This window comes from Chelmon rostratus, chromosome 4 (genome assembly GCF_017976325.1).
Source record: "Chelmon rostratus isolate fCheRos1 chromosome 4, fCheRos1.pri, whole genome shotgun sequence".
Classification (NCBI taxonomy): Eukaryota; Metazoa; Chordata; class Actinopteri; order Chaetodontiformes; family Chaetodontidae; genus Chelmon; species Chelmon rostratus.
In genome coordinates, this window is record NC_055661.1 from 18109080 (window position 1) to 18124466 (window position 15387).

Genomic DNA, 15387 nt, shown 5'->3' on the forward strand with positions numbered 1-15387 from the left:
ATTTTTAACCAATATCTGCACATTTTTGTCGTGATAAATACAGGAGAAGTCATCTGCAGCGTCACTTCTTGTGTCTCATGAAATATGAACCACATTTTCCTAAATATTGAGGAAGTGCTATGACAGACTGATATGAGCACTCACACCACAGCCGCAGTGCACGTCTGGGAAGTGAATGACTACAGAGTTGGCTCCTCCTGAGTTGCTGTAATGAAGGGAAATTGACAGAAAATGTCACTGGCGAGTGAGACAAAGAGGGTACAGCAGCTGCTGAGGGTCTTTGAGTCATCTCGATTGTGTTTCCTGCCTGTTTCCTGAGCCAGCAGCTGTCCTGACGAGGAGGAAGGCTGTCCACAGAGCCGCAGGTACTGAAACATTCATGTCGACCGTGAACCAGACTGAACAAGCTGTCAGGGGCCGTTCATCTTCTGGCTTTTACTTTTGATTTATGGGACAGCAGCAGCCTCCTACCTGCCAACAGCTTCGTTTATCATATTTTTGGATTTCCTTTGTTGGTTTCCTCAAAAGCAGCTACCCTTAAACTCTCCACTGAGGCATTAAAAAAAGACAGTTTGTACTTACAGTGTTATTACATGCAGTACGGACGTGATTTTATGTTGCCTGGTTGTTCAGAGACATTTTTCTCTTTGACAGGTGTTCAACAGAATTACCCAGCCATCCAGTCCTGCCCATGGCAAAGGTACTGCATGTACTGTGATACAGAGCAGCTGTGAACACCCACTTCAATTGTTTGAAGCATTAGTCAAAATAGTCCTTGACTCCTTTTTTTTTTTTTGCTGAACAGGTACTAGAGAAATAATTGTCAAAGAAATTATTACTCATGAATACAGGATTGTACTGTTGCAATCACATTTTCTTTTACTATATTGGTCAGGGCTGCGACTAATGATTATTTTCATTGTTTGCTAATTTCCTGGTTATTCTCTCCATTAATCGGCTCTTTTGGTTTTTAAAAATCCTGAAATAGTGAGAAACACCGTCACAGTTAGCCAGAATCCAAAGAGACACATTCATGATGTTTGTTTTGTCTGACAAAAAACTCTGCGCAAAACTCAAATTTGTTAGAATTGTTAAAGGGGAAAAAAAAAAAAAATCAAATCTTCATGTTTATGAAGCTGGAGCCATGAAATGTTTTTGCATGAGAAATGCCATTTCTGACAGGCATCCCTCTCTCTCTCTCGCTATCATTCCTCTGCTGCTGCAGATGAGCTGGTCTGCCGGTACACAGTGTGTAGCCAAGGGGGACCACAAGAAACCCAAACCTGGAGAACTGGCGTACCGCAAAGGAGACATCCTCACTATTGTTGACACAAGCACGGTACAGTCAAATGTAAAAGCAGCTACAGACAGCGTTTGTTGTCAAGGTTGTTATTTTCCACCATTTGACACAAATGTGACTCTAAACGCTTTTTTTTTTTTGTAGAAGAAAGGATATTACAGAGCCAAACACAACACCACAGGGGAGGAAGGACTCATAAACTCCACCAATGTACGTGAAAGAGAGGCTCTACGTGTGGACCCTAGCCTTAGCCTCATGCCGTACGTCTCCTCTTCCTCTCCTCTTCTATTTACATGTTTTTGTGCATCAGCTCTCACGTCAGCAGGATGCACACACGTTTACATACAGTTTACAAGCAGTGTGACTGTCACACGGAGACACCCTACTTTCTAACTTTAGCCATGGCTTTGGCCAATCTTTAAAGCACATCTTGTGACCACACGGTGTGGGCTGATGTTGGACGTGCAAACAAACATTGTCTCTGGATTAATCACTCCAACTTCCCCTTTGTGGTTTGTGTACTTCTGAATGTCAGGAAATTAGCATCGATAAGACATCTGGGACTTATTTAGAGCCCTTAGCGGATAGCGTATGAGTATGATGAGCTCAGAAAGTGCTTACACAGACAGAGGGGTTTTGTATGTGTGTGTTTATGTGGCTCATCCCGTGCTGTCTTTCACTAGCTGGTTTCACGGGAAGATCTCCGGGCCAGAGGCGGTGTGTAAGCTGCAGCCGGCCGAGGACGGCCTGTTCCTGGTTCGAGAGTCCATCCGCCACCCTGGCGACTACGTCCTGTGTGTCAGCGTCTCTGGAGAGGTCATCCACTACCGGGTCATTTACAAGGAGAACAAGCTGACCATTGACAACATGCAGTATTTCTACAACCTCATTGACATGATTGAAGTAAGAAGCTCTTGTTTTTTGGAATTTCGACCTCTTCACTCACTGGGACAAGTCAGTTAATCTGAGGGGTCTCAAGATGGTTAAAATGATACAAAAGACGAAAAGAAAGTATTTCTGTTCCACGTTTTTTTTCCTGACTGTTCTCTAATTTATGATCTCATGAATTATACTGAACAAGGCCGTCCAGAGCCACTCTAGCAGCTCTGTGAGGCTGTACATCAGCATTGCGGTGCTTTGAGCTCAATGCTCACATCATCACCATAACATGCTCACAATAACAATGCCAACATGTTGATGTTTAGCAGGTCATTTTATTTGTGTTCACCATCTTGGTTAAACATGCTGACAAATTACACAAAGTACAGATGAGGCTGATGATCATAAACTGAAGTATCGAACAAATTATGAATTTGGTTTAATGACAGTAGATGAAAAGTCATGGGATCGCCTTCAAAATTCATCCTGAGTTGCACAAGAATGTGTGCACCAAATTTCATAGCAGTCCATCCAGGTGTTGTCAAGATATTGACTCAAAACTGTAAACCTCAATCGCATGATGATGCTGGAGGAAAAGTCAGGGGATCACCAAAGTCAGTAGGACTCGTCCTCTGGGGACCACGAACGAAGGCACAAAATTTTAATCCATCCAACAGTTCTAGGCAACTTTTTTAAACTGTATTAATGGCCAAAGTGTTTGTCAGCCTGAAAAGCCATCAGCATAACTGACACCAGTGAAAAACATACAGACTTCATGTGTTAAGCACAGCTGCACTGGCGAAATGCAGAAAAATACAGCTGTAACCTTTGAGTGGCCTGATGTTGTAGCTCATAGCCACAATGTTCTTAGTACGCAAGCATGCAAGGCTGTCTTGAAGCGTATCAGCAAGGACAGTACTGTGTGTATGGAGGATGCAGCTGCAGACTCTCTTCTGAGAGGTGACAAGTTACAGTGGCTCACCTCACAATGGGCACACCACAGAATGTATAAATAGATGCAGAGAAACGAGGAAGTTCCACCACACAGTCCTTTTATGGCTTATCTGTACTCGGCCCGCGCCTGTGTGAGGTTGCTGCTGCGAGGTTTGGAGATGGACTCGACAGAGACGGCTGGCTCTGGTTTAGCACCATCTTATCAGTGAGCCGCAGATGGCTTCAGGCCTGAGTCAGACCGGCTGACGTGCTCCTGCGAGGAAGCAGGGGGACGTCATTCTTCACGAATATTTAGACTGAATCATGTTAGAAATGCCGCATTGCTGGCAGACTGCTCAAGGTGTAAAACCAGGCTCTGACGTGTCCCTGTGAACAAGTTCATAATTTACTGGCACAGTTCAATTCAGCTGCTGCCTCTTGATGCTTTTTTGGATTTTGCTGTTAGAAAACAGAGACGTTGCTGTGAAACTGACACTGAAGCGTAGCCATACGTAGGTTGCATTGTAAGACTTTTTAGAGCCAAATATAGGGTTACATTGCACTCTAACTGGTATGTGGCTTCCTGTGGCCTTGCATGTCTCTGCAAGTTCTCTGTATCAAAGTTTGAATCAGCTCATTGTTTTCCCTGTAGAGCTACAGAAGATGATAACATGTTCTGTACATTCAGAGACCTGATGTATGTGGTGTGTGATGTACATATACACAATTGTTTATTGGGGACAAAACGATGAATCATGAAGGCGACTGAATGTACCAAAGGAGGAGACTTCTACTATAAATAACTGAATGTGTGTGTTGATCTCTGCTTGCAGTTCTACTCAAATAACAAAGGTCCCATAGCTACAACTCTTCTGAAGCCCAAACAAAAGCAGGGAACCAAGTCAGCTGAGTTAGAGCTGTCTAAAAGTAAGATTTTTTACAATAAAATAATGATTTGATAATCATTTTCCACTTGTCAAATACAATAATTATGAAAGCATGTAAAACACTATTTGTCACGTCTCTTTCCTCTCCAGCTGGATGGCTGCTAGACATTACGAAGCTCAAACTGGGAGAGAATATCGGAGAGGGCGAGTTCGGTGGTGAGCTTTCTTTCATTTTATCTGCTCTTCTTATTGTCGGCCTATCTTTGTGCCTTCACAACACTCATAACGAAAAAGTGGCAGCGAGCATTTGCCGAAAACAAAGAATTCTGTCTGAGACAACCAGGATGTGTTCTGATGTGTGACTGTCAACCGCAGCTGTTTACGAAGGAGAGTATATGGGCCAGAGGGTGGCAGTAAAGACCATTAAATGTGATGTCACCGCTCAGGCCTTCCTGCAGGAGACCACAGTCATGACGTGAGTCTGCAGATTTCCCCAATTTTAATGTTTAGTCCTGTTTTGCTAAAACACTTTATCATATCATTTATAATTAAATGCATCTGTGTAACGTGTTAGTATTTTTATTCCTGCCGTCATTGTTTTAAAATGTGGTTTCATTCCAGGAAGCTCCAACATAAAAACCTGGTGCGATTGTTGGGGGTCATTCTTCACAAAGGGCTTCATATTGTCACAGAGCTCATGACTAAGGTACCATTAACACATCATTTATCAGTGATTCTAGCCTGGAAAATAGTTAGAATAGCAACAAATAACAAGAAAAAGGAATAAAAATAGCTAATGTAGTGAATGAATATTGAGGGTAGTTATAGGATGTTTATTAGGGTGCGGATGATTACCTGCAGGTTTTCACCAGTCATATGTTGGCTTGTAATTTGTGTTCTGAGGTTTGTAGTCTTTGAGATGCACTCTGAAATGTAGTTTTTGACAGACTGAATGTTGTTGACTAATTTGCTTGGTTGTTCTATTTCAGGCTAGTATGTATACGTATATATATATATATATATATATATATATATATATATATATATATATATATATATATATATATATATATATATATATATACGTATACGTATATATATATATATGTGCTATATATATAGTATTTCTCATGATCCTACCTGGGAAATCTTCTAATTGAACATCACTCAAGTGTATTATAATATGTGTGTGTGTTTGTGTTGCAGGGAAACCTTGTTAACTTTCTCAGAACAAGAGGACGCTCAGTTGTGAACTCGGTCCAGCTGCTCCGCTTTGCTCTGTGAGTTCAAACTTCAAAGACATGATTTAAAGTTAATCTCCAGGCAGTGATTAAACCCCTAAAAACTCACCTCTGTTCATAAAAAGTACATGTTAAAAAACTATATATACGTTTTTGCCATGAAAAACAATCCCTTTCATGCCTTGCATTGGCTCAGATGTAAGTACACCTTTGCCTTCATGCAGCATGCAGATGTAGGCAGTCCCCCCCTCTATCTCCATCGATCCCTCCGCCTCGCACCCGCAGCTTGTATCTGACTTGTATCTGAAAACATGAAAATATTCAGTTTCTGTGGTATTCCTCTCAGTTTTTATTGAACCTGCACTAGTTTTGTGGTAAAACAGTGATTTTGACAGGATTGGTTCCTCAGGTATGTTATATATGAAACCCTGGCTTTCAGAATCTGTGTTTGTGAGACTTCTCATTGGTCCACTGCAGGCTCAAGGTGAGAATGCTCTGACATGGCATAGCCTGTTTATTTCGTTCATGGTATGTCTCGTTGATACGGTCGAAAAACTGATTTTCATTGGAGGGGGTCTTTAGTCATTTCAATGATCTGTGTGCAGAGCAGTGAGTTTTGTGTGAGGAGATTGACACCTCAGTGCATTGACAAAAACTACATCTAACTGTATAAACATTACACTGTGTGTGTGTTTGCAGTGATGTGTGTGAGGGGATGGAGTACCTGGAGTCCAAGAAGCTGGTTCACAGAGATTTGGCAGCTCGTAACGTACTGGTTTCTGACGACAACTTGGCCAAGGTCAGCGACTTCGGACTGACCAAGGTGGACTCGAAGGTGTCAGATAACGCCAAACTGCCAGTCAAATGGACGGCCCCTGAAGCTCTGAAGAAAGAGGTGGGATTTGTTTTTATGTTTCTGCATCTGGTTCTGCCTCTCCTTGCTACTTAAGTGTCAACCCTGAGGCCTCTGCAGCCCGCTTTGACTTTCTGATTAAACATAGTTATTAGTGTTTCATTCAACTAAAACCTTGTGCGGCTCATTTTATCAGTCGCCTTTCCTTCTTTGCTGGAAGGTGTTCTAACCAGTTATCACATTTAATGACCATTAAATCCAGAGTTTGACTATGCACTGGAAAAAGTTTACTCAGTATGACCAATTAGAAAAGGTTTTTTATTTACATTTGCTCCCATTATGTAGAAATTCTCCACAAAGTCAGATGTTTGGAGCTACGGTGTTCTTCTGTGGGAGATCTTCTCTTATGGTCGTCAACCTTACCCTAAGATGGTATGTAAAGCCACCATTTTACTACTGTAATATGTCTTTGTGTCTGTCAGTGCATGCATTTATATGCGTATGTCACCCAATTATAGCAGAAACTGTGTAAAAACAATAGTTTGACATGTTGGGAAATTTACTTGTTCGCTTTCTTGGCAAGAGTCGCCTGAGAAGATCGACACCACTGTAAAGTCTGTACATTAGATTTGAAGCTAACACGATAGGAAACAATTTCAAGTGATTACGAAGCTCTGTTTCCATGTCATGTCTGGAGCTACGTCTCCATCATGTAGTAGATGTGTCAGTGTCGGTGCTGCCAAGACTCGTGGTCAGATCCATCACTAGGCCATCATTACTGGATCAACTTATTGTGTCTGAGCAGGAAGCCTCTTCAGGTCAGCCAAATAATTGCTGTCCATTAGTGGGGACAGAGATTTAGTCTCTCTATTGCTGTACATTGTGACAGGATAACATGCACAAATAAGCTTAGTGTGCTAAGCAGTTAATGTACTTCATGAGCTGTTTGTGTGACGTACATGTGGTGGTGCATGTAACTAGTTATATTTACTCAGTTTAGATTTACTTGTACTTGTTCTGCAGAACAAAAGCTTTTACTTTAAACACTTTAATTAAGTACATTTTGTTAATAATATGTCTCTACTTTTACTGAAGTAAGATTTCAAATGCAGGACCTTTACTTGTAATGGCATTTTTTTACACAGTTGTATTGGTAATTAATCTGAAGTAAAGGATCTGAATACTTCATCCACTACTGCGTGCATGTAGACGTCAGAGGAGGTGTAAGGAGGGAGGGAGGGAGCAGGGGTTGACGTCACATGCTGGCGGGATCATGTTGACACTGTAATGGAGAGACTCTGGAGAGGAAGAAACTACGCTCCTTAAACACAGCACTGTTCGTCACAGAGTCTCTCAGGTAATCCCTGCTCCCTGATCACGGATGTGATTTGTATCTCGGCCAGTAATTCAGAGAGGACGACAGCGTGGTGAGGCAGCATTAATCGAGGGGACAATTAGCACCTCGTGGCTTTGCTTGGGTCTTTTGCACCTTACTTCAGGTGGTGCCCTTTTAACCGCAGTTGATTACTCCTAATTACAGCCTGTTTAACATATACGCAGGCTGAGTTATTTGGGTCAAGTTTATTTTCCCCTCAATTAAACTCTGCACCTGGTAATTTGTTATCTGTTGGCAGAAAAAGTGCTGAGAGACCAAGAGAGAGACAGTACAAAGAAAGAGAGAGAAGGTGTGATTAGTATCTTTGCTTTGAACATATATAATAAAGAAAGAAATGACACCATGACTTTTTTTATGTCAACACAGGCAGGCTGATGACATTTTTAAAATATGTTAATTGTACATTTGTATCGCAAACTAATGTTTTCACCTCTTTGCATCCTTCCTCTGCTCATGTAGTCTCTGAGGGAGGTGAAGGAGAGAGTGGAGGGGGGTTATCGCATGGAGGCTCCAGAGGACTGCCCCCCTGGTGTTTACTCCCTGATGAGGATTTGCTGGGAGCAGGAGCCACGCAGAAGGCCTGCTTTCCACAAACTGAGAGAGAAACTGGAACGAGAGATGGGTAAAGGCAGCCCGGGCCCTGGGTCAGAGCACCAGGATGGGATCAGGTCTAGAGCTGGATGCTGATTTCGGGTGTGAATCTTGAACTCCACTATGATGGTAATAGAGTGCCAGCTGTCGGACAGCTTATCCACACATTGTTGCCCCCTCCGGTGGAGTAAAGGCCTGGTGGAGTAAATGTTAACAGTTCCAACTGGATTCCTCTAACAGATTGGACAAGACAACCATCGTGTGAGTCATCACGTAATGCCAGTGAGAAATAGTTCAGTGGTTGGAGCCATGACTATATATATATATATATACATGACCATTAACTTTTCTTTAATGGATCTGAAAGCAAAAATAGGTGGTATGATCATTTTCAGTACGGGAGTTGTAGCTGTGCTGGCAGCATGGCTCCATGGATGTTCAGTGTATTAACAAATATTTTAAATCAACCCACAGAAGAATGTCATGTCTACTACTACTTGTCATGTCTGTTTATGCTTGTAGTAACACACCATACATTATTTGGTCAACAAATCCCATTAAAAGACAAAAACCAAGCATAAATCCAACTAATAAGTATCCCCTGTGTAGCCGAGAGCCGACAGAACTTATTCCTGTGTACCATAGATTATTAAAAGCACATCAGTGAGCCACACCATGTCACTGAGTGACATTACAATGGACATGCTGCAGTAAATATCACTGGATACCCTAAAAGCTTCAGTGCCCAGCTGGTTTAGTTACTTATTTAGCCCGCTTTATTAAAAACCATTGCATTTTAAGATTTGTATCGTCAGTGGGAACAAATGTGATTGAGTGCTACAGACAGGCCGGGGAAGTCAAAAAGTTTACCTGATCTATCATATTGTTTTTCAAGGGAATTGTTGACAATAACAATAACAAAAATACAGAACACTTCAGTCTCATCAACCTAACCCTAACCCCCTAACCCTAACCCTAACCCTAACCCCTAACCCTAACCTGCAAAAGAAACAGTTAAATAAATGGAATAGTTTAGCTAGGGCAGGACTAGAAATTCTTTCTCTGTCAATATAACACGTAATGAGGAATTTATTGCTTCAGTGAACTACATTTACCATCACCGCTTATTGGTCACCCATATAAAATCTGGCAAATGTTCCCTGTTAAACAGTATTGTGACGCTTGATGATGAGTGGCAGCACATGTACCATAATGTAGTTTTGATTTGTGTGTGAGAAAGGCATCTGTTGAAAATGATGAAACATGTGTAGGAATGAGAAGGACAGCGATGGAGGAGAGGAAAAATGTTTCTCTTGGATTTAATCACAGACCAGCAAAATCTGCTTGTATCGCTGTACTATGGCATGGACTCAGGGCTTAACATGACTGATATCTAATGTTATTGCTGGTACACAGTAAGTACAGAATTTTACTTATTTCGTACTTGCAGCAGTTGCTTTTGTGCACGGGAGATTGGGGGGTTTAATATACTGCAGATGGCTCCTGAAGTACAGTAGCTTTTTGAGTGTAATGAAGGCCAAAATTCAAAGACGACCATTTGACATGTAGCATTTATGTGCTTATTTTTTCAGATTTCTTTTTAGAAACCAAGCCTTGTACTATGTTTGACACGTTGTCCGTCACACTCCACTGTGCAGCGTACTCAGGGCTGTGGGAAATACGGCATTTATTACTACTTTTGCTTCCCTCTTTATTTGGATTTTGAGATTATTGGAGTGACTTTGTGTTATCCACCATCCTCCTAGGATTTTTGCAGGTACAGAATATTTTCTGCTTCCCTGCAGATGATTGTTTTACATATGCAGTTACACATTGTATTTATTAAAGTACATGTATTACTCATTCCACAGGATGCGATTGTCAGCTGCTTTTTAGCAGAAATTCAGATAAGGCTAACACACTTTAAGTTACTCACTGCAAAATAAAGCCTCTTTTTTGTATTGTTGTCACGTCACAGGACCAAATGAAAGATGTCATTTTATTTAAGTCTGTGTAAGCCTGGTATTTGTCTCTGTCCCAGGAGACAGACCCCAAATTGAGGCTTGATCCTTCGTCTCTTGTTACCATACAGTACAAGTGCGGGTCCTCCACGATTTGTTCAATCTGCTCTGTTTTCCAGAAGCTCTCTAATGGGATGAGCAGCAATTCTGTGCACAAGGATTTATAAAGCAACCAGAAAATAATAATAAAAGATTTGCTGTCTTTGATGGGGATGAGTTAAAACATTACTGAGTGAAGGATTTTTCTTTCTGAAAATCAGTGGTTATTTCCTTGTTGTTTATCAGTGTGTATTTTTCTAGCACATTTTTTTTTATTTGGTCACCCATATGCTGCCGGCTGAGCTCAAAATATGTTTTTTGTCTCTCTTTTGAAGATTTATTCTGGCTTTCCGGCCTCATGATGGCCGACAACAACAGACCGTGAATCACCTCTAGATGTTTTGCTAAATGCGACACACCTGCTGAAGAATCAGTTAGGCAGGCAATCATCCAATTCCAGTTGGTTGTGGATGTGAATATCTTCAAACTAAAGCAGAATCACCACTTTCATCTCATAGTCAGAGTTTTCTGTCATATCCAATTTGCTGGGATACAGAGCAAAAATAAGAAAAAAGTGTCACTGTTCCACTACTTGAGGACTGCACCATGTAGACCGTTTTTTTGGGCAACAGCTGTGTTGAGCCCTCATGTTTTGGCACAATGCCATTCATTTCAGAGTGTTAGATGAATGCTGTAATAGCTGCCCAACAATATCGGCCTCATTCCAAGTGGAGCCAGTGAACAGGGATAGTCTTAGCATCAGACAAGACTAACTTACCATGGTTAGGTTTAAGTAGATCGTGGTCACTTCAGAAGGGCTAAGGTCAGGAACACAGGAGCAGCCCAGTTCTCTTTAAGCCAATTAGACATAAGATGCTCTACTTAGAAAACTGTATCTTATAATCTGAGCATCTGCTCGTCTCTGAGGCGCTTTCTTCTGCTTCAGAAACCAACTATAACTATAAGTCTGTAGCATGATGGATTTACCCATCATCTTAAAGCCTGGCTTATAAGCCATAGTGGATCTCATTATCCTGGCATGGTTCCAATCAGCTAACATCATTCAGTGACTGAAACTTAACGAAAGTCAGCAAATATGGGGAAGGAAAAAATGCACATTTATAACCCTGAGAAACCATTTACAAGCGACAGTGCCTACCTACAACAGTAGGCAAGGAGCACATCAGTAACTGACTACATACTCCAGATAAAGGTAATGTTCACCAACCTCAGTCAGCGTTATCCAAGATAGCATTATGTTCACCCAACACTTGGTCCTGAAAGCCTTTCGTGAAAACATACTGATTCAAAATGAGAACAGGATGAAGCCCATATTTAAAGCTACAGTCGGTCATGTATTTTACAGGCATTTTTTAAAAATAGATTCATTTAAATTCTCTTTATATCCCAATAAAAATCAATAAATCACATGCTCTGACAAAAACAAACTTCAGGATCTATTGCTGTTGTAGGCCTGAACCCATCCAATCATTTCATTTGGCCTGAATGAAACATGCAGATGGCCTGCCCGTCCAGCTTTTCTACAACTATACCCACTTCAGCTTTAACGTCCTTTTACGGGATTCATGCTTTGAATAGATTTAAACATTAAAAAGTCAGCTGACTTTTGAAGTTATGGACCAGAGGTTTTCTTAATTAGCTCCAGCTGACGAAATCAGACGCAAGCTGTGGCAAAGGTTGCTATGAATTTTGTAAATCAGATATCAAAACTGCATGTTCAGTGCGAGAGCAGAAAGCTCGACAGGCACAGCAACCACGCCAGTGCACAGGTCGTGTCTTGACAACTGTAGTGGCTGATTTAAGCAGAAAATGTCCAATTAAGGAAAACCCATTACTGACCAATGCATTACACTGTACTTCTATATATATGTGTGTGTGTGGCTATTATTATAACAAGCAAACAAGCTTTGTTATCTCAAGGTATCAAAATAATTAACTCGTGATGATCATGATTTTGAATGGTGTGTGTGTGTGTACGTGCGTTTTCCTGACACAAAATCACATTTTTGTGATTCCCCCCCCCCCCCCCCCCCCCCCCCCCCCTCCGTCACCCCCAGTAAGCTGACACTGGGCATTTACACATTAGCTGCTTTTGCCTCTAATAGGATCAGAGGGACTTACATTGTCATCTGATAAATCTAAGCAGCTTGATAGCTACACTGCTCCTTCTTAACCAATTTATGCTCAATTAGGATAACAGAGAAACCGTGGAAGGACAAAAATGTATTAACAAAATCGTGAGGGGATAAACGGACACCTTACACTGTCGTTACTTGTTGGCAGTGAGAGTCATTTTGCCAACAGACTGCTGACGCTAATGGGATTATTTAGGCAAAACAATGTTATCCACTTATCAAGCCAACAAAGAATATATATGTGACTCACTTCAAAACACAAATGTAAGGACAGAAATTAGATTTATTGGTTCATTTGTTTTACTTGTTATTATTGTTGCTGTGGTTGTTGCAATTTGTCCGTGTCACCTGAGCTTCATATTTTCTGGATAGTTCTGTGGGAGAAAACTGGAGCACCCACAGTAAAGCCACACACAAGGGGAATATGCAGTCTCCTCACAGAAAGGCCTGGGCTGAACCAGAACCTGACTGCGTGGCACCAGTGTTAACCACTAAGCCTACGTGGTGTTCTACAAAAGGCATTTCTTTATTTTGTTGGGTGCAGGTTGCAGATCATCTGTCTTTGGGATAGTTGGTAGAAGATCCACCAAACCATCTGCTGGTTGCATCCTTTGCATCCGCTTTGGGAATGGGTGGACGGCCTCATCAGTCTCTTTACTGACACTAACTGGGATTCCTGACTTCGTTAAGTCCTTAGTTTCTCTGAAACCTTGTGGAGTCCACAAGACTCTGTGGAGACACAAGGCTTTTTTCTGCCTGCTGATCCTTCATACCATCTAAACAGCATTATCTCATGACACTTCCGTTCTTCAAGTCAATTAGTCGACATTCTCCATCTCAGTGTACATCCTTGAGACTTAACTGTTGAACTGCCTCACCCTCAGAAAGTGATGAAGCTCCTTAGTCATGCTTATGTTGACACGTTGCTGCCCGTCATGTGTCATAAATTCCACCTCCTCTGCAGCAAGCTACTTCTTCATTGCCTTTGCCCCCTCCATATGCCACCGAGTCTTAAGAAGTTCTCCAGTCCAGATTGCTACTTCTCTCTGCTCCTGCTTGTCTGTTGTATGTTTCCTTTTGTTGTTTTTGTATTATTTTGTGTGTGACTTACTGATGTGTTGGTCTATCAATGTGCATTAATTGCCTCAAATAATGCAAGTGAACATAACACTTCAAACTTTTTCCTCCAACACCATGTAATCTAAACAACTGGTTAATGGCAAAAAATTTCCAACTTTTTTTGCTAATGGGAAATTAACTTAACTTAGAAATTTTGACAAAACAGCAAGAATCACAAGATTTAAAACTACCAAACTTAGGCTAGACTTATACGACACAACTTTTTAAAATTTTTATAAATACACTATTCAATCAGGCCAAAATATTCCACACATCTTGCCCATCACTTCATGCGCACTTTAAATCCCAGAAAATCAGCCTGATACATCTGTTATCTGTGCAAACGAGTGGCTAATTTGCTATTTTCCCATTTCCTGATCTGTCCGTTTAAGGCTTATCCCAGGGTGTAGGTGCGTATATGTTTTGGTATAACTTACAAGACAGAAACAATATCATGAGGGTAAGGACATTGATCTGAATGCGTTCCAGGTGGCACCTGTTTTAAACTGATGGGCACTTCTTAGTGCGTTCAGCTCGGATATCTAAGCTGTAATGTAGCTGATGGAAAACTTTAAAGTGATCAAGTGCAATGTATTAATGGGATGAATAAGTGAACAGAGATTAACAGACTGCCTGACCAGAAGAATCCATTTCACATTCCACACTGACCAGTTACCATTTAAAACCTCCAGTTTTCCCATAAAAACCAAAAAATACAGGTTTTATCGCCTACCTTTTTACTCCCAGCAGTCTCTGTTTTACATATTTTGTCATTTTCACCCAGCAGTAAAGACCAAAACTGAATCAGCTGTCTCTGTGTAAATAGATGTTTCTCTGACTTTAGCTTTAGATATATTTAAGGTCACAGGAAATCTCTTTAGCTTCTTTAGCGTCGTGGCTGACTTGTGCAACAGTAAGCCGGGTTCAACTTCGAACTCCGCGGTCTCCACTGATTTAAGCAGACACCGTTGTGCTTCTTTGGACAAACACAGAGGCAGCATTAAACGCCTGGAGGAAAAGCTGCACCTCCGCAAGACCAGTTTTACTGTACAATTTGTCTCTGACAGGGACTTGTGTCCAGTTTCCTGTTGCATCACCCTCTCCGCTGCCAGGCCAGAACTGGTACAACAGTGTCACCTGACACCAATATGACAGAGGTTCCTAGTAGACCACAAAAACTTTAGATCAATCTGTAAAAGCTATAGAGGTACTTTAATTAATTGATTAAAGGTACAGTGCTTGCCTTTCTGGGCATGCATGGTAGGTTAACTTTCATTTTTTTGATGGAGTTATGCTGTTCTGAAAATGGTGTTACTGCAATGTTTCAGAGTCATTTTAGCTCTGAGGAGACTTTCTAGGAAATCACTGAATGTTTTGGTTTATTTCTAAATGATGAAATTTAACTTCAGTATAAAATATGACCTCTCACTCATTTGATTTGAAAAACATTGCTACCGATTTTGGCTTTCAGAATCCCGGTTCAGCCAAACTGTACTGATTCATCTCAAACCGCATGGTCGCGTAACCCGCGAACACACTCTCTGAAGTATAACTGGGATTCGTGCTATGTGAGATGAATCTCATGTGGTGTCTCACCCTTCATGCGCACAATATAGACAGCATCTCAATATTTGAAATTAAAAATTACTAAATATTGACCAAGCTGGAAATACCACATTCATGTAAAATAAATACACAGTAAGCAGAGCAGAGAGAGAGCAGAGAGAATTAAACAGAGAATAGGGAAGTAGGTTTTGTTTGCATTTTCTTTACAAACTGTAACGAGCTAACCTCACTGTAGTGTAAGACTAAAATCTTTATTTTCTACCAAATCAACCAGTGAAAGTATTGTAATTACACATAATCTGTGTTTATTGGATAAAAAATTAATATTAAATGCAATTACCATTCTAATTTACTTGAATTGTACAGCATGTAAAAGAGCTAGTAACTTTACAACTCAAGAGAATTT

General features: G+C 41.0%; 1 protein-coding gene across 2 annotated transcripts; it reads left to right on the top strand.

Annotated features, from left to right (window-relative positions):
- Positions 1 to 170: 170 nt before the first annotated feature.
- On the top strand, positions 171 to 10294 carry matk (megakaryocyte-associated tyrosine kinase). 2 transcript variants are annotated; one of them, XM_041934962.1, is made up of 13 exons: positions 171 to 365; positions 655 to 700; positions 1226 to 1351; positions 1445 to 1560; positions 1984 to 2203; positions 3946 to 4039; positions 4150 to 4215; positions 4375 to 4474; positions 4621 to 4705; positions 5206 to 5279; positions 5940 to 6135; positions 6439 to 6525; positions 7949 to 10294. In XM_041934962.1, exons 2-13 carry the CDS (start codon positions 692 to 694, stop codon positions 8174 to 8176), a joined length of 1401 nt encoding a protein of 466 aa, XP_041790896.1. In that variant the 5' UTR covers positions 171 to 365; positions 655 to 691; the 3' UTR covers positions 8177 to 10294. The 2 variants fall into 2 exon arrangements, with proteins under 2 accessions (XP_041790896.1, XP_041790897.1); XM_041934963.1 differs by having other exon boundaries at positions 1226 to 1339.
- Positions 10295 to 15387: the final 5093 nt, after the last annotated feature.